The 22,178-nt window shown below is 43.1% G+C and overlaps 1 protein-coding gene across 1 annotated transcript in view; it reads right to left on the bottom strand.

Annotated features, from left to right (window-relative positions):
- Positions 1 to 22,178, bottom strand: part of SWT1 (SWT1 RNA endoribonuclease homolog) — a 391,485-nt gene that overhangs the window by 198,987 nt on the left and 170,320 nt on the right. The window contains exon 10 of the mRNA XM_030205715.1: positions 9,422 to 9,610. Within this exon, the coding sequence (XP_030061575.1) occupies positions 9,422 to 9,610 (189 nt within the window). The remainder of the gene's footprint in view (positions 1 to 9,421; positions 9,611 to 22,178) is intronic.

Below are 22,178 nucleotides of genomic sequence, written 5' to 3'. Positions count from 1 at the left end.
CCTCCTCCCTACCCTTACTATTGCAGTGCAATGATGCTTCTCATATATCAATAAGGGATGATAGTATTTCCCTGATGCTATATTCGGAACTTTTCCTGTGCCAATAAACAATAATAAGTTTTCCTTAGCAGTTTCTCAGCATAATTTTAGCATAAGGGCGGGTTACATAGCTTGGTGTTATGGCGAGGTAACAGGCAACATAGTACCGCTCAGCACGAATCCCTGTCTAATTGGTGACGTGTAGAAAATTATAAATTGTTCCCGATCTCCATTCTTGGCTCCCTACAAGGAAGCATGTTTCACCCGAAGGCGTCTTCAGGGTAGATCAGACTCAGAAGTTGGGCAGTTCCCACCACAGGTCAGCCTACAGATATCTTTTTGAACTTTTTTTTTTTTTTGCATTTTTGAGTATATCATTCAGTGATTATATTTGTGAGCAAGACGTTAGATAGAGTTCATTGTTTCTTTACACTATATCCTTGGGACAGTACTTTATTTAGAAAACAGAAAAAACGAACGCTGTTTCGAGTACCCCAGGAGTGTTTAACATTAAATTTTAAATGCCAGACCCTCCACCATTCTTCTAACTTTTGGAGATCCCTTCTCATCGTTTCTACTCCCTCCAGGGTATCCACTCTATTGGCTATCTTTGTGTCATCCGCAAAAAGGCAAACCTTTCCTTCCAACCCTTCAGCAATATCTCTCACAAATATATTAAACAGAATAGGCCCCAGCACCGACCCCTGAGGAACTCCACTGCTCATCTTCCTTTCCTCCGAGCGGATTCCATGTACCACCACCCTCTGCCACCTGTTGGTCAACCAGTTTCTTATCCAGTTCACCACTTTCAGTCATAAGTTCTCGCAATTCCATTCTTTTCTTTTCTCCTTTCTCCAATATATCTGAAAAAGGTCTTGTCACCTCTCTTTACATCTTTAGCCATTTTTTCTTCCACTCGAGCTTTCGCTAGCTGTATTTCCCTCTTTGCTTCTTTGAGTTTAATTCGATAATCTTTTCCGTGATTCTCTTGTACCGTTCTTTTGTATTTCTTGAACAAAGCCTCTTTTGCTCTTTTTTTTCAGCTTTGGAGAACCATATAGGCTTCCTGCTTCTCTTGGTTTTGTTTACTTTCCTCGCATAAAGATCAGTTGCCATACTCATAGGGGCCTTTAGCTTTGACCACTGATTTTCCACTTCTTCTACGCCTTCCCACTCCAACAGCTCCTTCCTTCTTCCGGTATTCCCCCATTTTATCAAAATCAGTACGTCTGAAATCCAGTACTTTGAGTTTTGTGTGTCCACACTCCACCTTTGACCTTATATCAAACCATATGGTGTGATGATCGCTACTAGATAGGTGGGCACCCACCCGGATATTGGAAACACTTCCTCCATTTGTGGGCACTAGATCCAGCATTGACCCTTCCCTTGTTGGTTCCGTTACCATTTGTCTAGCTTCTCCGTTTGTGCCGGAGGTCTGTAGATAACCCCCGTGTGGATACAGGTTCCACCTACTCATTCCAGGTCGATCCATAAAGCGTCTTCCTCTCCCCAGGTCCCCCGCATTTCAGTCGCTCTGATATTGTCTCTCACAGCACAACTCCTCCACCCCTTCGGCCCTCTCTATTCTTCCTAAAAAGATTAAAGCCTGGTATAGTCACATCCCATTCATGGGAATCATTGAACCACGTTTCTGTAATAGCAACAATATCCAAGTTTTCTTCAAACATCAGAGCTTGCAAGTCTTGAAACTTTTTACCTAGACTACGAGAATTTGTGCTCATTGCTTTCCATTTGCATAGTGAGTTTAGGTGTTTTTCTATATTTAGATGACCTTTCCCTCTGTCATCATGTTTATTCTGGGAGTGACTGTCATGATTATGACTGTTTTCCTGGTTTGTGCTCCCCTCACCCTCTGGTGGCCAGTACCAGTGACTGCTATAGACTAGCTGTTGCTGTTTCCCAAGCCTGTGTCAGAGGCCGGTCCGGGCCGGATCTTCCTGTCTGCCAGAATTGCTTGCCTTGTTTGTCTATAAGCAGCACCCGTACTTGTCTTGGGATTCCTGCAGCTGAGCCTCAGCAGGTGATGGTCTTTATTAAGCACCTGTGGGCTTTGCTACTTTGCCTTTGCATTGCCAAAGGTCTCTGGGTGAGTTGGTGTGCTCTGTTGCACTTCTGCCTAGTTTAGCTTCTTGTCTGAATTCCTTGTCTGGTTCTTGTTCAGTCTGTGTTGGTTAGCTTAAGTTTGATTACTTCCTAGTCTTGTTTCTTGTCTGTTTGTCTTGCCTGGTTCCTGTTCAGTCTGTGTGTAGTTTAGCTTTTAGCATATTGATTGTATCTCTCCTAGTGGCTGCTTGACAGCTTTCAGTCCCTGTTCCTTAGTCTGTCTGTTTTCTGCCTAGTGTTGTGTTATTTGTCTGTGAGTCCTAGCCTAGTATTCTGCCTTGCCTTTCATGTTTATTCCTTTCCCCTCTGAACCCTAACTCTGCTTCAGTCTAGCTTGTTCCTATACCATGTGTCTTGTGTGGAATCCTGAAGTCCTGCAGGCCGCCCGCACATAGGGGCTCAACCTCTGGGGAACGGCGGCCACCGCAGGTGAAGTCCAGTTGGTCCAGTCCTGTCTTTCCAGCTTTGCTTGCCTATAGCTTAGTTCCACTCCAATCTCTAGCCCTGTGTGCTGTTGCCTTGTTTGTCTGCATCTGCAGCTCTTGTCTTTGTTTGTTTGGTAATCCAGTTCTGGTTGGGGGGTTTTGCCTGCTGCTGCCGCTTTATGGCAGTAGCCCAAGGGCTCACGTTTATCCCAGTGTCAGAGAAGCCAGAGATCGTGACAGTGACAGTCCGAATTCCCTTCTTTCCTTTTGTCACCCCCACCTTCTAGTTTAAATGTCTAGAAACGTACTGTCTGAATTTCTCCACAAGGATCCTTTTTTCAGTCACAGAAAGATGTAGCCAATCATTACAGTAGAGCCTATTTTTTCCACATATTACCCCATACTCCTATGTATCTAAAACCTTCTTCTTTACACCAAGACTCGAGACACTTATTGAAGTCCACTGTTTTGCGTAGTCTTTCCTCTCCCTTCCCCCATGTGGGAATTACTTCAGAAAAAAGCCACAGTCCGAACCAAAAATTTCAGTCCCTCCCCAAGCTTCTGGAACACTCTCTGTGCTGTAAACTTGCAATTGTTGGCCAGGTCATTTGTCCCCAGGTGAATTACAACATCAGTATTCAAAGCCTGCTCTCTTCTCAGATCACTTTCAGTATTTGATCAGTACATCTAGTAGCTGAAGATCCTGGGAGGCATTTCACTAGGTTGGAAACTAAAATAGGATAGATAGGACAATGGACTCCAAGTTGAAGTTCTGAACTAGGCTTTAGCAGAAATATTAAGGAAACCTGCGTGAAGGCCACAACCTCTGTAGAACAGGCAAAGCCAACCCCTCACCTGCACCTCTCTGAATAGCCCATTGTTCCTTATTGGGGACCCTTGGCAATGGCTGTGAAGGAAGAGGGTCTACTGGCCCTCATCCTCCTGGCCCCTGAAAGGTCACTTCTGGGCCCAGAGGAGAAAGAGGCAGAACTCCCAGAGCAGAATTGACTCTAGTCCCTCACAAAGAACCACCTCCCAGACCTTCTGACTACTGAACACAACTTGTCCTTGAGATGATGAGGCCTGGCCTCACCCTCATCCTTGACCACTCTTCCAAGTCCTCCCTGAAGAGCACAAGTAATATGCGAAGAAATCTTTAGTGAGAAGGCCAATGGCAGTATTTTGTATCATTTGCAACCATTTTAAAAGACTCTTAGCCACCCCTAAATATACTATATAACAGTAATCCAGTTTACTTGTTATGGTATAAGCCAATCATCAGAATTAAATGTGTAGCATGATGTTGTGTTGGATCAGATACATATATATACACCAATATATTTGTGCAGCTTTTATATATTTGACACTGCAGCAGAGAAAATAGTTTCATTTCAAGCCCCTCTCTCCCTATCCCTTTTTCTGGGAACTTCTGATAGCAGGGATAGTCAATTACAAACACTTAACAAAGACAAAAGAGAGATATATAACTCTCTCTGCCCTCCCACCTAAAAAGACTGAACAAAAGCTTGACTAAGGTGGGTACCTGGACACTCATCAGGACATCTCTGAAAACCAAAGACCCAAGAGACAGAAAGTCTGGAGAAGCCATTGAAGACAAAGAACTCAGAGGAAAAGCATAAACAGGACATTTGATGGGAGGGGTATACCTGCCCCTCCCATCAGCTTTCAGACATCTGCAGAAAGAAGGACTTATAATGTGGTCATGTGAACAGACTACATTAACCATAATGCCTTGCAAAATATCCAGGACATGCACACACCATGCTTCTCTGCTAACATTATAAAAGGCCTGGAAACAGCCCAGCTCGCTCTCTTGGAACCTGCCTCCTCTTGGGACCTGCTGCTCTCTTTGGGGTCCGCTGATGCCTTGCTCCTGAAACATGTGCTCATCAATCAGCTGGACCACCACGGCATGCTTGTAACAAGGACTTGTAAGTTAACCTACCTGCTACTTTGTTCTATTTTATGCACAAATTCTCTGTTCTAAGATCCTTTTAAAAACCTACCTCTCGTGTGCAATTGTATATTAAATCAATCTTTTTGAAGCTAAAAATACGGTCTCTTTGTGTTCTAGAGTATATGGTATCTTTTATATATATTTAATTTATTGCAATTATCACCTTTGGTGATTGGTGGAGAAATTAATATCCTAAAACTTATAAATACAGCACCTGCTCTTAAATTATAAACAGTAGCGAGTGCTCTAGAGCTCTTTCCCCCAAGATAAATCATTTCTTGTAACATACTCAAAATTAGAGACTTAACTACCAATTGAAACTGTTCATGATTAATATATTTTCTAATTCTCACTTCACAGAACTAGCAATGAGAAAAGAATAATAAGCAGTGACCACTGCAGGTCATGGTGCACTAATAACGGAGGTGTAGGAATGCTCTTTTGAGACCAAAACAGAAAAACATCTGAACTTCAGTTAAAAAAATGTATCTCGTTTTGTTTTCTTTTAGTTTAAATCTTTGCCATACACTGCCATAGAGTTTACCAGGGTACCAGGAAAATGTTTTGTACCTTCTAGAAAGCTATATGGTCTGCCTCAGCAGCTGTGAAAACATTGGAGCTCAAAGCAGAGGCATAGCTATTGGGGGGAGGGCCTTGGGGGCCTGGGTCCCCACACTTTGGGCTCAAGCCCCCTCCAAAATTGCAGCACCAGATGCACGGCTGGCGGGGATGCTCAAGCCCCACAAAGCAAAGGGATTTGCTGCCGAATCCTACGCCCATGCTGCCTGAGCAGCAGGAAGACGGTGGGGTGTTCCAGCTGCCGATGCAGGCAGTGCAATGAATGTTCTGTTCAAGCAGTGAACTGAGCACATGCATATGTGCCTGCAGTGGTGGTGGAGCACCCTGCAGACTTCCTTGTTGTTCAGGCAATGTGTGGGGGCTCCAGCAGCGTATCACTTTGGCTGGCAAGGCTTGTACCACAGAAAGGCAGTATATCAAATCTTACTCACTTTCTTACTAGGAGAAATTAAATGAATTCTTTGCTTCGGTCTTCACCGAGGAGGATTTGGGGGGGACACCGGTGCCGGAAAGAATATTTGAAGCGGGGGAGTCGGAGAAACTAAACAAATTCTCTGTAACCTTGGAGGATGTAATGGGTCAGTTCAGCAAGCTGAAGAGTAGTAAATCACCGGGACCTGATGGTATTCATCCCAGAGTATTAATAGAACTAAAAAATGAACTTGCGGAGCTACTGTTAGAAATATGCAATCTGTCCCTAAAATCGAGTGTAGTACCGGAAGACTGGAGGGTAGCCAATGTTACTCCGATTTTTAAGAAGGGTTCCAGAGGAGATCCGGGAAATTATAGACCGGTGAGTCTGACATCGGTGCCGGGCAAGATGGTGGAGGCTATTATTAAGAATAAAATTGCAGAGCATATACAAAAACATGGACTGATGAGACAAAGTCAGTACGGATTTAGTGAAGGGAAGTCTTGCCTCACCAATCTAATGCATTTTTTTGAGGGGGTAAGCAAACATGTGGACAGTGGGGAGCCGGTTGATATTGTATATCTGGATTTTCAGAAGGCGTTTGACAAAGTGCCGCACGAAAGACTCCTGAAGAAATTGCAGAGTCATGGAATCGGAGGTAGGGTATTATTATGGATTAAGAACTGGTTGAAAGATAGGAAGCAGAGAGTAGGATTGCGTGGCCAGTATTCTCAGTGGAGGAGGGTAGTTAGTGGGGTCCCGCAGGGGTCTGTGCTGGGTCCGTTGCTTTTTAATGTATTTATAAATGACCTAGAGATGGGAATAACTAGTGAGGTAATTAAATTCGCCGATGACACAAAATTATTCAGGGTCGTCAAGTCGCAGGAGGAATGTGAACGATTACAGGAGGACCTTGCGAGACTGGGAGAATGGGCGTGCAAGTGGCAGATGAAGTTCAATGTTGACAAGTGCAAAGTGATGCATGTGGGTAAGAGGAACCCGAATTATAGCTACGTCTTGCAAGGTTCCGCGTTAGGAGTTACGGATCAAGAAAGGGATCTGGGTGTCGTCGTCGATGATACGCTGAAACCTTCTGCTCAGTGTGCTGCTGCGGCTAGGAAAGCGAATAGAATGTTGGGTGTTATTAGGAAGGGTATGGAGTCCAGGTGTGCGGATGTTATAATGCCGTTGTATCGCTCCATGGTGCGACCGCACCTGGAGTATTGTGTTCAGTACTGGTCTCCGTATCTCAAAAAAGATATAGTAGAATTGGAAAAGGTACAGCGAAGGGCGACGAAAATGATAGTGGGGATGGGACGACTTTCCTATGAAGAGAGGCTGAGAAGGCTAGGGCTTTTCAGCTTGGAGAAGAGACGGCTGAGGGGAGATATGATAGAAGTGTATAAAATAATGAGTGGAATGGATCGGGTGGATGTGAAGCGACTGTTCACGCTATCCAAAAATACTAGGACTAGAGGGCATGAGTTGATGCTACAGTGTGGTAAATTTAAAACGAATCGGAGAAAATTTTTCTTCACCCAACGTGTAATTAGACTCTGGAATTCTTTGCCGGAGAACGTGGTACGGGCGGTTAGCTTGACGGAGTTTAAAAAGGGGTTAGATAGATTCCTAAAGGACAAGTCCATAGACCGCTATTAAATGGACTTGGAAAAATTCCGCATTTTTAGGTATAACTTGTCTGGAATGTTTTTACGTTTGGGGAGCGTGCCAGGTGCCCTTGACCTGGATTGGCCACTGTCGGTGACAGGATGCTGGGCTAGATGGACCTTTGGTCTTTCCCAGTATGGCACTACTTATGTACTTATGTACTAAAGGTATGATGTGGCAATGGCAGCAGGGCGGACATGCAGATGGAAGAACTGAGAGGAATGTGTGGTCCCCCTGCAGTTCCCCCAAGCCCCTTTCCACAAAATGGAGTTCTGCCTAAGCCCCTGGTTCAAAGAACAATGGTTGATGTTCCTGCTGCAAGAGTTCCAGGCTGTCATTAAACCAGACGCTGTCTACTTAATCCTCACTAGGACATTTTGTAAAAAAGAGTGAGAAATTGCAAACCTGGTTGGATGAGGAAAGAACTAAGGGTGCTGTTAAGTCAAAAGGGGAGCAAACATGCCTGAGCAGCGCACTGACAGGAGAAAATTTTGGCAGGAAGAATGAAAACACAGCAAATACAACAAATCAATAGGAGACAGTATAGTGCTAAGAGTCCTTACAAAATATTAAACTCTGCAACCCAGAATTCTTACTAATAAAAATCACAAAGCATTTGCCAAAATATAGGAAGAGATGAAACAGAGAGAGAGAGCCTGGTCAACCACACTCTAGGCTCTGATAAAAAGCTAGTACAGACAATGAAGCCAACCTCCAGATCTATGAATGGGAAGTCGCCCAAAGCCTAAACAGCCCCCCATTATTCTAACATCTGTACAATGCGAGTATCACCTGCTACAGATGAACCTAAGCCTTACCTCAATGAGATATTAAGCAAAAGGCATACTTGCTGTTTCTTGAGGTGAAAGTGCTGCAGCAAAAGATGTTGAAGGGGAAAGGAAAACTCAGTATTGCCCTCTAGTTCACAACACTTTAAAAACTGAGCATCCCTCACTCATCTTAGAGCCAGTCCTTGAATTGGATCAGGATCAGGATCTAATCTCACACAATTGTTATTTAGTCTGAAGTCTTATCAACCCCAAAAACCCTTCTGGAGCTTAAAAAAAAGAGAGAGATAGAGAGATGGTAAAAACAGAGAGGAAAGGGATTCAGAATCATCCAAGTACTTTTTTTTAAAGATTCCGTATATACGTTCTTATTCCAAAAAAATTTAGCTCTATATAACCAGAAAAAAAATGGTACAGGAACTGAACCAGGGCAAGGCAGCTCAGATGCTGCATGCTGTGCCATCCCTGGAGACAGAGAAAAATACTAAACTCCTGTGCCCTTATTATGAGAATCATGAGGAACTACTTTGTTTTTCTCTTTTCATCTGCTGATAGATAGACACAATCCACAGGTTCTGGACTGGTCTGGTAAGAACGATTAGGAACAATGTGTTTTCCATGTCCAATTAATTGTGGGCTTCTCAGCTACAATAAGATCATCATCTCTGGCATATGTAAATGGTTCCTTTATTGACTGGGAAAACTTGTCACTGAATATTCAGGAGACCAACATTTCATTTCACACAAGCTGTGAGACAGCCATCTGATGTTAATCACGTTCAGTCACTACTGAAAGGGACTGTATCTAAACTAGTGAATGAAAGATGAAGTGTTTGTGCCTTATTTATTTATTTATATTTGGCTCATGCCTTTTTCAGCTGCAGTTCAAGGCAAGTTACATTCAGGTACAGTAGGAATTTCCCTGTCTCTCAAAGGCTCACACTCAAAAGTTTGTACCTGAGGCAATGGAGAGTTAAGGAGGTCTTTTACTAAGCCGCAGTATCATTTTTAGCTCACAGTAGAAATCAGCAGGCGGTAAATGCCGAGACGCCCATAGGAATATAATGGGTGCCTTGGTGTTTACCGCCAGCTGATTGTTACTGCGAGCTAAAAATGCTAGTGTGACATTGTAAAAGCCCCCCCCCCCCCCCCCCCCCACACACACACACATGTGTGACTTTCCCAATGTCACAAGCAGCTGCAGTGGGATTTTGAAACGGCCTTTCCTTGTTCATAGTCCACTACTCTAACCGTTAAGCTACTCCTCCATCTAGTCCAACACTCTCCACTAGATAGGTGAAGAGTAGTAAACAGTGAGGAAAGTCAGATATTTGAATCACAAATTTTTCTAAATTTGTTTAAGCACACGTTTGTAAATATGTGAATAAGAGAAAACAAAACTTACATATTTTTTCAGATGCCAGTTGCATAGATTGTCCCCACAAGCGAGAATCCTGCTTTTTCAGACTGTTGTAGATAAAGTGAACTGCAGGAATGGCTTTGTTCTTCATGTGTTCCAATAGTTTCCCATGTTTCATGTAGTCCAGTTCTTGTAGTACTACCCAGGGAATTATTAGGACGAATGTGCCAATGCCTGGAAATTTTAAAAAATATAACGTGTTGCTGCTGAAAAATACTGCAAGTATTAGCCTGGGGAGTTCAGTTTTCACTTTCTCATTTACAAGAAAAGCCTGTATGATGTGGCTGGGTGAAATTTATTTGGCCTGCTTTTCTGCATTAGTACCATACCTTGGCTATAGTAACATCTGTAGTTTAAGCATGTTCCAATAATTTACACCTCCTTACTCATACAACTGGCTATTTTGTAATCAACGCTGATAGTATTACATTTCAACAATATTTGTAATCTGCAGCTACAGTTTAGTAGTGATTTATCAGATAAATTGCTTTTTTCTAAATCTCTCTGTCCTGGGGCTTAGGAAGGCGGAGGTGGCAGTGCCTCTCTGTGGGTCCCCTGGAAGGTGGAGGACTGCTTTCAGTTTTCAGTCCAACCTCCTTGAACTCCCACTCAGGCACAGTGTCCCAGTACTAGTTGCAATTCTGCCACTAACTCTGTGTGACATTAAGCAAGTCATCATCTGCCTGTGCTTCAACATGTACAGCTATAAATTGGAAATAAAAGCAACACACTTTCTCACTGAAAAATGTCATGTAGATCAGTCCACTGAAAAAAATGGCTGAACAATACAAGTTACTGGAAAATTGTTTCAATTAAAAATGCCATATGAATACATGGAATACTTCTTTAAATCTATTGTTTTTAAAACATTTTTAATGACTTATAGAGGCTAATTTTCAAAGCACATACACCCCCGATATTTAGCCAGTGGCAGGCAGCGTAGTTAGCTGCCACTGTTGACCCTAGATATTCAATGCCAGGCTGTTTCCGGTGACCAGCATTGAATATCTGGGGAATTTTTGGCAGGCTCTAACTTAACTGGCTATGGGGCTCATTTTCAAAAGAGAAAAACATCCAAAAAGTGACATAAGTCCGTCAGAAGGTGAATTTTAGGCTTATTTATCCCTTACTAAAGTGTATGGACCAGCAACCAAGGCTACCTTTGGAATGAGAAATGTGATCGTTTATTTCTACTCACCAAGCACAGATAACAAATTGTAATTTCTCATTGAGAGTACAGACTTGCTTATACAGAAGTACTGGCTACATCTGCTACTCTGGTTCTTGCTTCCTGGTACAATCACTTTTATACAGGTAATTTCAATTGCATATTGTAACATTGTGGTTACAGGTAATTGGCTACATGTTAATTGGTTACATATGATAGGTTCATGGTAATTAATTAGCTGCAGATAATTGGTTGTATGATAATGAAAAGGCCTACACTTCTCGGCGGCATCATCATCTTCCCGAGGAACTACTTTGTTCCCTCTTCTCCTGAACATCTGTTAACAGTTGCTAACTGTTATATTTCTAAACCCCTGTGGTCAGCTATTTTGCACCTGCACCCTCCCTCATATAGCTTGTGACATTGTGTCTCAACAGATCATGAGATCTTGAGTCACACATTAGTTCAACTGAAAGTCACATAGAAATGGGCCTGTCAGTTTTACTGTCATTTCAGAGCCTGAACCAAAATATGATTTCAGGCCTGCATAATACCCCTAATAGACAACGGATGTCTAAATCACAATGGGGCATGCCAGGGGCATGTTCAAGGCAGGATGGGCGTTCCTAAGACTTAGACATCTTTCAGCCATAATGGAACAAAACAAAAACGTCCAGGACTAAAACTTTGACGTTTTGAGCTAGACCTGTTTTTATAATGAATAGCTGCAGTGGGAATTGAACCCACTACTCAGGATCAAAGTCCACTGCACTAACCACTAGGCTACTCCTCCACTCCACACAAAAGGAAACCCTTACTCCCCCAGTGGCCACTAACCCTCTCCACCCCAAAAAAATGTGATTAAAATTATTACTTGCCAGACTCTGATGTTATACTCAGGTCCATTAGCATAGCATGCAGGTCCCTGGAGTAGTCTAGTAGTGGTGCAGTGCACTGCAGACAGGTTGACCCAGGCTTCTACCTCCCCCTACCTGTTACACTTGTGGAGGAAACCGTGAGTCCTCCAAAACCTGTACCACTGTACCCACATATTGGTGTTCCCTTCACCTGTAAGGGCTACGGTAATGGTGTACAGTTGGGGGTAGTGGGTTTTGGGGGGCTCAGCAGACAAGGTAAAGGAGCAATGGTGAGATGTGTACCTGGGGGGCATTTTATAAAGTCCACTGCAGTGTCCCCAAGGATGCCCTATTGCTTTCCTGGGATGTCACTTTTTCACTATTCTACCTAATGCCAAGCTTTCTATTTTTTGTTTATAACATCTGAGCCTTGTGTCTATTGTTTATCAGTACATTTGGGCTTTGAATTCAGATCTATAGATAAAAAGGAGGTCTCATTATATATATCTACATACCAGAGTGCTATTTTTCCATGCTTCATAGAAAGAGTGTACATTCCCTAATTACCTGTCCCAATACAACCGAAGCTTTTACCTCCTCAGTGCATGTGAATGGTTTCATTCCTGTGTGGATTCTCTGATGCCGTGTGAGGCTTTCTTTCCAACCAAAGTTTTTACCACACTCAGGACATGTAAATGGTTTCACTCTTGTGTGTATTCTCTGGTGCATTGTGAGGTTTACCTTCTGACCAAAGTTTTTCCCAGTCTCTATACATGCAAATGGTTTCTCTCCCATGTGGACTTTCTGATGCACTTTGAGATTTACATTACAACCAAAGCTTTTACCATACTTAGAACATGTGAATGGTTTCACTCTATTGTAGATTTTCTTGTGTATTTTGTACGTTTTGAATTTGGACAATTTTTGTTTGCACATGGACCAAACAATGAAACGTCCAAATCACAAAATGTTTTTCCAAACAGCATTTTCAAAAGGAAAAGATAGACTTTTTTTTGTAGATAATGACCTTTCCTGTTCTGATTTTGGACGTTTTACAAAAAACGTCCAACTTAGATGTACAAGGGGCATTTTTGGATATGACATTTGACTTGTCCAAAATCACAAGGAGAAGTTGTGGGAATTGAACCCATGTTGCGAGGATCAAATCCCGCTGCACTAACTGTTAAGCCACTCCTCCTCTGTTTTGGATGTGTTGCATTTTGGCGTTTTTGTTCGAACATGGACCAAAAAAAGAAGTCCAATCACAAGACGTTCATAGTATTTTCGAATACAAAAGATAGATGTCTATCTTTTTCGAAAATGACCCTCTTTCCTGTTCAGAATTTGGACATTTTTGTAAAATATCCAAATTCTGATTTAGACATTCTATCGAAAATGTCCCTCTATGTGAATTTTCAGCGCTGGAAGGTTAAGTTAATAGCGGGCAAAGATAGGACTGCTAAATATGTGGACCTATTTCCCACTAAACTTAGCCAGCCAGCGCTTGAATATTTGTGATGTAACTGGTTAGCCACTATGCGCTAAGCACTAATATTCAGCGGAGATAACCGGCTATCTTGCGCTGAATATTAATGTTTAACCGACTACGTGAAATTTAACTAGCCAGGAGTCATTCCTGCCAGGCAGTTTGAAGAGCGTTGACTATCGGGCCCACAGACTTATTTATTATTTATTGTATTTATTTCCAGGCATTTGATATACTGCAAATTGAGTCTATATAGGCGACTAAGCGGTTTACAACATTAAGAACAATACTAGTTCTGAAACTGAGGGTGGTGCGAAAAAAAAAGGAGGGGAAGGGAAAAAAGGAATAAGGGAGGGCATAAAACATTTATGCAGGAGGAAAAGCTGAAGAAAAAAATGAAGTTACCTAGGTTACTATAAGGCTCATTTTTGAAAGAGAAGGACGCCCATCTTTCGATACACATCGGAAGATGGGCGTCCTTCTCACAGGGTCGCCCAAATCGGTATAATCGAAAGCCGATTTTGGGCATCCTCAACTGCTTTCCGACCAAAGTTCACGGGGTGTGTCGGAAGCGTGGCGAAGGCGGGACTTGGGTGTGCCTAACACATGGACATCCTCGACCCATAATGGAAAAAAAGGGTGTCCCTCAGCACTTGGACGACTTTACCTAGTCCTGTTTTTTTATGACCAAGGCACAAAAAGGTGCCCGAACTGACCAGATGACCACCGGAGAGAATCGGGGATCACCTCCCCTTACTCCCCCAGTGGTCACTAACCCCCTCCCACCCTCAAAAAAAATCTTTCAAAATATATTTTGCCAGCCTCAAATGTCATGCTCAGGTCCTTCACAGCAGTATGCAGGTCCCTGGAGCAGTTTTAGTGGATGCAGTGCACTTCAGACAGGCGGACCCAGGCCCACCCCCCCCCCCTACCTGTTACATTTGTGGTGGTAAATGTGAGCCCTTCAAAACCCACCACAAACCCACTGTACCCACATCTAGATGCCCCCCTTCACCCATAAGGGCTATGGTAGTGGTGTACAGTTGTGGGGAGTGGGTTTTGGGGGGTTCAGAACACAAGGTAAGGGAGCTATGTACCTGGGAGCAATTTATGAAGTCCACTGCAGTGCCTTCTAGGGTGCCTGGTTGGTATCCTGGCATGTCAGGGGGACCAGTGCACTACAAATACTGGCTCCTCCCACGACCAAAGGGCTTGCATTTGGTCATTTCTGAGATGGGCGTCCTTGGTTTCCATTATCAGCAAAAATCAGAAATAACCAAGTCTAGGGACGACCATCTCTAAGGACGACCTAAATTGCAGGATTTGGGCATCCCCAACTGTATTATCGAAACGAAAGATGGACGTCCATCTTGTTTCGATAATATGGGTTTCCCCGCCCCTCTATCAGGACGTTTTGCGAGGATGTCCTCAGCAAAACTTGGGTGTCCCTTTCGATTATGCCCATCTAAGTAACTTTGTAAGTCTATATGCTTTGAAAATTAGCACCATAAACTATTAAGTGAGGTATAGGATCTAATTATTTTCTATTAACATAGTAACACAGTAAATGACGGCAGATAAAGACCTATACGGTCCATCCAGTCTGCTCAACAAGATAAACTCATTTTTCATGGTATGTGATACTTTATATGTATACTCGTTTGATTTGTCCTTGCCATTCTCAGGGCACAGACCGTAGAAATCTGCCCATCACTTTTCTTGTACTAAAAGCTATGAAGCTAATGTCGAAGCCCCTTAAAATTTACACTCCAGCCCATCTATTCAGTTACGATCAGGGTGTAGACCGTAGAAGTCTAATGCATTTTTTTTTTGAGGGGGTAAGCAAACATGTGGACAATGGGGAGCCGGTTGATATTGTATATCTGGACTTTCAGAAGGCGTTTGACAAAGTGCCGCACGAAAGACTCCTGAAGAAATTGCAGAGTCATGGAATCGGAGGTAGGGTATTATTATGGATTAAGAACTGGTTGAAAGATAGGAAGCAGAGAGTAGGATTGCGTGGCCAGTATTCTCAGTGGAGGAGGGTAGTTAGTGGGGTCCCGCAGGGGTCTGTGCTGGGTCCGTTGCTTTTTAATGTATTTATAAATGACCTAGAGATGGGAATAACTAGTGAGGTAATTAAATTCGCCGATGACACAAAATTATTCAGGGTCGTCAAGTCGCAGGAGGAATGTGAACGATTACAGGAGGACCTTGCGAGACTGGGAGAATGGGCGTGCAAGTGGCAGATGAAGTTCAATGTTGACAAGTGCAAAGTGATGCATGTGGGTAAGAGGAACCCGAATTATAGCTACGTCTTGCAAGGTTCCGCGTTAGGAGTTACGGATCAAGAAAGGGATCTGGGTGTCGTCGTCGATGATACGCTGAAACCTTCTGCTCAGTGTGCTGCTGCGGCTAGGAAAGCGAATAGAATGTTGGGTGTTATTAAGAAGGGTATGGAGTCCAGGTGTGCGGATGTTATAATGCCGTTGTATCGCTCCATGGTGCGACCGCACCTGGAGTATTGTGTTCAGTACTGGTCTCCGTATCTCAAAAAAGATATAGTAGAATTGGAAAAGGTACAGCGAAGGGCGACGAAAATGATAGTGGGGATGGGACGACTTTCCTATGAAGAGAGGCTGAGAAGGCTAGGGCTTTTCAGCTTGGAGAAGAGACGGCTGAGGGGAGATATGATAGAAGTGTATAAAATAATGAGTGGAATGGATCGGGTGGATGTGAAGCGACTGTTCACGCTATCCAAAAATACTAGGACTAGAGGGCATGAGTTGAAGCTACAGTGTGGTAAATTTAAAACGAATCGGAGAAAATTTTTCTTCACCCAACGTGTAATTAGACTCTGGAATTCATTGCCGGAGAACGTGGTACGGGCGGTTAGCTTGACGGAGTTTAAAAAGGGGTTAGATAGATTCCTAAAGGACAAGTCCATAGACCGCTATTAAATGGACTGGAAAATTCCTCATTTTTAGGTACAACTTGTCTGGAATGTTTTTACGTTTGGGGAGCGTGCCAGGTGCCCTTGACCTGGATTGGCCACTGTCGGTGACAGGATGCTGGGCTAGATGGACCTTTGGTCTTTCCCAGTATGGCACTACTTATGTACTTATGTACTTATGTCTGTCCAGCACTGCGTCTTGCCCCATCCTTGACCATCTTTAAATCTAGATTGAAAGCCCACCTCTTTAACATTGCTTCTGACTTGTAACCACTCGCCCCACCTACCCTCCTCTCCTCTTTCCTCTACACATTAATTGATTTGCTTGCTTTATTTTTGTCTATTAGATTGTAAGCTCTTTGAGCAGGGACTGTCTTTTTTCTATGTTTGTGCAGCGCTGCGTATGATTTGTAGCATTATAGAAATGCTAAATAGTAGTAGTAGTAGTTTTGCTTCCCAATTACCAGCGTTGTCAACCAATCTCAGCTAAGATTCCTTAGATCCATTCCTTCTTAACAGGATTCTTTTGTGTTCATCCCACGCATGTTTAAATTCCATTACCGTTTTCATCTCCACCGCCTCCCGCGGGAGGGCATTCCACATATCCACCACCCTCTCCGTGAAAAAATAGTTCCTGACATTACTCCTGAGTCTGCCCCCCTTCAACCTCAATTCATGTCCTTTAGTTCTACCACCTTCCCGTCTCCAGTAAGGTTTGTTTGCTGATTAATACCTTTCAAATATTTGAACGTCTGTATCAAGTCACTCCTGTTTCTCCTTTCCTCCAAGGGATACATGTTCAGGTTGGCAAGTCTCTCCTTGTACTGTTTGCAATGCAAATCCCATACCATTTTTGTAGATTTTCTTTGCACCGTTTCTAGTCTTTTTACATCTTTAGCACGATACGGCCTCCAAAACTGAACACAATATTCCAAGAGGGGCTTCACCAACGACTTGTAGAGGGGCATCAACACCTCCTTTCTTCTGCTGGTTATAACCCTCTCTATGCAGCCTGGCATCCTTCTGGCCACAGCCCCCGCCTTGTCACATTGTTTCTTCACCTTCATATCCTCTGACACCAACACCCCAAGGTCTCTCACCTAAATCGAGCTTACTAATCTCTCCCTTCCTATTTGGTATCTTTCTTTTGGGTTTCTGCACCCCAAGTGCATCACTCTGCACTTCTTGGCATTAAATTTTAACTCCAACTATAAGTTTTCTGGAAGAATTACACCAATGAAATATACTGAGCCTTAATGTAAGTAACAATTAAATTATGCTCAATATTACAAAAATCTTAATAAACTATTGATTTTAAAATGTGAATATAATGTGTTCAGTTCTGAACCACTCTTACCATTAAATCCCCAAAGAGACTCTTGGTAGAATAGATGGAACCATCATTGCACATTAGGTGTTCCTACTTTTCTTCAAGGTATGTACATATTTTACTTTGTATACCAGCGACACCAATTTTGCAAAACATATATGAACCATGCAAATATTATGATTTGTTTACATTTTTATAATTCATTCTATTGCACTAGTACATACACATCTATAATTCACTACTAAAAAGTCACAAGTGCGCCTAATTGCAATGTGGTTACTATATTAATCCTATTATACACATTTATTTATTTATTTGTTGAATTTGTATCCCACATTTTCTCACCTATTTGCAGGCTCAATGTGGCTTACATCGTACTGGAGGTGCTTTTGCAGTCTCTGGTGTTTACAAATACAGAGTGATGTTGAGATAAATTTAATGTGGGACAGCCACATAACGTTGTTGAACAGTGGGAGAGTTGTGTTTTGTGCGTTTTGAATTCTAGTGTTATTGTGTTGCAGAGATCAGGCATTTGTTGGGTTGGTAGGGTATGCCTTTTTAAAAAGATAAGTTTTTAGTGTTCTCTGGAAGTGTAGGTGGTCGTATGAGGTTTTCATGATTTTTGGTAATGCGTTCCACAATTGGGTACTTATGTAGGAAAAGTTGGATGCGTAGGTTGATTTGTATTTGAGTCCTTTGCAGCTTGGGTAGTGCAGGTTTAGGTACGTTCGTGATGATTCGGATGTGTTTCTTGTAGGTAGGTCGATCAAGTCTGTCATGTATCCCGGGGCTTCACCGTAGATAATCTTGTGAACCATTGTGCAGATCTTGAAAGCAATGCGTTCTTTAATTGGGAGCCAATGTAGTTTTTCGCGGAGGGGTTTTGCGCTATCGTATCGGGTTTTTCCAAAGATAAGTTTGGCTGCCGTATTCTGAGTGGTCTGGAGTCTCTTTAAGGTTTGTTCTTTACATCCTGCATAGATTCCATTGCACTAGTCTACATGGCTTAGTACCATTGATTGTATCAGATTGCGAAATGTTTCCCTTGGGAAGTATTGCTTCATGCGTTTGAGTTTCCACATTGAGTGAAACATTTTCTTCATTGCAGATGCCACTTGGTTCTCTAGTGTTAGGTAGTGGTTTATTGTGACGCCGAGGATTTTCAGGCTGTCTGAGATAGGGAGGGTGTGGTCTGGAGTGTTGATAATTGTGGGGTTGTCCACGCTGTGTTTGAGATGAGACAACAGTGTGTTTTTTCTTTGTTGAGTTTCAGTTGAAATGCATTTGCCCAAGTGTCCATGATGTTGAAGCTGATCTTGATTTCATTGGTGATTTCAGACAGATTTGGTTTGTAAGGAATGTACTGTATATTATAACATAGTCAGCATAGATGAAAAAAAAAAACCCTATAGATGTTCTCCCCATACCGGTAATTACTAATGAGATTTTACTATCGAGTTATTGCCATGTCCAAAATGCTACCCTCTGTCCTTAGGGGATTACTAACCCATGATGAAGTGAAAAACTTTAAAAATACCATTCTGACAACACACTCACATAACCTTGGTCCCCTTGACTCTGGCCGAGTTTCACGATTGCTTTCTGAAAAGGGGATTCTATGTGCACACATAAAACAAACATACGAATCAACATATATCTGCCAATGGACCTCCCCTATCCAAAATCACTTGTAATAGTACTGTATGTCTTAGCTCAGTAATTGCATGATGATGTTCTTTCCAATATGCCGATAACAGGGCATCCACTTTTTCCGTTTTAATGTTGCTAATGTGTTCTCCTATGTGGGTCTTAATCTCCCCGGACCTCAGACGAATGAGTACAGCAAGAGATATGCAGGCCTTCCGGCCTCTCCATAGAAAAAGATGAAGTGCTCCATACGACCTCTTTAAATCTTTCTCCTGAAGCCACAGGAGCAGACAAATATAGCCACCATGGCACAATAAGCATATTATACAGGAACACTCTGTAAATTAGCCAGTATGTAGGTTCTCAAATATTTAACTTAACTGCCTGCTTCCTTTAAGGGAAAATCACTCCACAAGTTTCTCAATAGTTAACTGGACTGACAAAGCTTCAGACTTTAAAGCATTGAGTTTAAGGTATGATATGAAAACAAAATCCAAGAAGGTTTGCAACACAATCGGTAAGGCCTTTTGAGGATCAGTCACAACTAACATAATATCATTGGCAAAAGCCATACACTTTATAGGAACTTGAGCAAACAGAATATGAATGCCTGGGATTTGGGGATTATTGCAAAGCTGGATCAACAAGGGCTCTAAAAATAAAATATACAATAAAGGAGACAACGGACACCCCTGTTGAGTACCACAACCTAAAGGAAAAACCTCCGAAGAGAGTCCATTTACCAAAACAACAGCAGTGGGGTTAGAATACAGAGCCCACAAAGCCTGGAGAAAGAAACCATTGAATATTATCATCATAGCTAAGAGCTTTGATTCAAAGCCTGACTTTGGTTCAGGATCTAAAATGAGAAAAAAAAAACCCTTACAGGCCCATGACTCTAACCTGAACTTCAGTGTGACTGCAGAACTCATGATCTGTTGTGCTGCAGAATGAGGAACGGGCATAAGTGGAAAAACACAGTAACATCATTTAGCAACATAGTGGTCACAGATGTTTTAGTGAAAAATAGAACAAGACAACTCCTCAGGAAGATGACTTAGAGGCATATTTTCAAAGCACTTAGCCTTCCAAAGTTCCATAGGTTTCTATGGAACTTTGGAAGGCTAAGTGCTTTGAAAATATGCCTCTTAGTCTTCCAGTAAGAGCTGGTCTATTATTAGCTTTTCCAGTAAATACTAATCAACTCATTACCATAAACAATCAGGGTTAACCATTATATTAGAATATCCAATAGATGGTATTGTTGTCAGATTGCCTATGTATGACCTGTTATGTTAATGAGCGTATATAAGTGATTGTACTTCCTACTTCAACTGAGAGAGACAGTCACAGCCAGTACCTTTGTGCAAGCAGGGCTGCTCTCTCACATGAGAAACCAATCAATTTTATCTGCATTGGCAAGTAATCCTATTGGTTTCTCATAAGCAGCCTTGAGTATTTTATATCTGCAAATTGGCTTTAGCTGGTAATTTGGGGTGAGGGCGAAAAAGACCCTAAAATAATACATTAGAGACTCAGACCCAGAAGAACACTTATTTGTAGCTGTGGTACTGTACTCCCATAAGCAACTGACTGTACATATACTTGGAGAATCTATATAAATAATTCTCACCTCCAACGTTCTGAAGCTCACTGTGTGGCACGGAAACACTGAAGCCCTGTACTGTTGGTAGGCTAGGCTGTCAGCACCACTCACTCTCACTCATAGACCCGCCCTTAGCCACGCTCCATCCAGACATAATTCACAACTCCAACGTTCTAATGAAGCCGGAAGCTGCAAAGTCTTCAACTTCCGTGGTGGTGTAGATCGCTGTTCCCCCATGAGTGTGTGCCCTGCCCTCGCGTCACAACGTTATGACGTTGAGGGGGGAGCACTGACACTCACTGAATGGGGTGCAGTGTAGCTCCGCCCTCGCGTCAAAACACGATGACGTCGAGGGCGGGGCGGGGAAGGCACAAGGCACGAGTCGCAAAGAAGGTCGGATAAATGCAAAACCACAGAAAACCGCGAGCCAGGCAGGGGGCATGTTTCCCTACTCCTCCCCCTGCCTAGGAATCAGCTGGCAGTGCCCCTCTCCTCGGCGCATCACCCAAGCCCTCCCCCCCAAGTACATAGCTCCCAAGGAATCTGTACAAACGAGCCCCAACATTTCCCCACCGCGGGCTGATTCCGAGTCACAGCCCACCATTGACCGCCTCTACACTCCGCCCTTCTTTGTCAGATCTCCAAAGTGACTTCGCAACAGCCCAAACAAAGGCCCACCAGCAACTTCGGTGGGCAGAGAGCTAACAATCAGATGCCTAGGAAAGGCGGAGCTTTGCAGCAAGCAGGAGTGGTTGGAGGTGGTGTTGAAACAAAAGTTAACGGATGCCGGTCATCAACACTAACAACAGTGTGCACGTGAACTCGGAGCTTCACAACGTTAGAGGTCAGAATTATTTATATACATGGGTGTCAAGCAAGTATAGGAGATGATAGTGTCTTCTTCCTCCCTTCGCTCCCTTCTTTTTAAAAGAACAAAAAAAAATCATGCTATATAGGAGGACAGGCTGAGCTCCAATGGCATACCCCAGAGCGAAAGCACACAAGTTACCCAGCTCCACCAGACTCCCTCCCTCCCGCCCAAAAGCATCTATCTTACTCACACACACATAAACACACACTGTGCCATGCACAGACAGCATCTCTCTCACTCACTCACACACACACACACACACACACACACACCTATGTAGCTGAATCACCCACACACACCCTCTGACCCCCCCAACCCCTCCACAAACAACAGAAACACATACAATTATGTGGAACAACGGTACCCTCCCCCAGACAAACCCCCAACACCGAAATGGCAGCACTGATTGCTCATGCAACTCACACACTCCCCAACAAAACAATAACTAACCCACGCTCATCAAAATCCACCTTCTGCTACAGAGGGGAGGAGGGGGTCCTGACACCAGAGGAGGGGGTGCAGAGACCACAGAGGGAGGGGGAGCTATCTCTGTCACACACACACACTCTCTCACAGTCAGTGTGTTTCTGTCTCTCACTCTCACAGTCACACTATGTCTCACACTGTATCACATTCACTCTCTATGTGTCTCACAGTCAGTCTCACACACTCTCGGTGTCACACACACTCTCGGTCTCATACACTTGCTCTCACAGAGAGTCTGTGTATCGCATACATAGTCTCTCACTCTGTGTCACACACACTCTCTCTCTCTCACACAGTGTATCTGTGTCAAACACACACTCTCTCACACACTCGCAACC

The sequence above is a fragment of the Microcaecilia unicolor genome, chromosome 6 (assembly GCF_901765095.1).
Source record: "Microcaecilia unicolor chromosome 6, aMicUni1.1, whole genome shotgun sequence".
Lineage (NCBI taxonomy): Eukaryota > Metazoa > Chordata > Amphibia > Gymnophiona > Siphonopidae > Microcaecilia > Microcaecilia unicolor.
The sequence above is the reverse complement of the archived record's forward strand: the minus strand, read 5'-3'. Positions and strand labels throughout refer to the sequence as shown.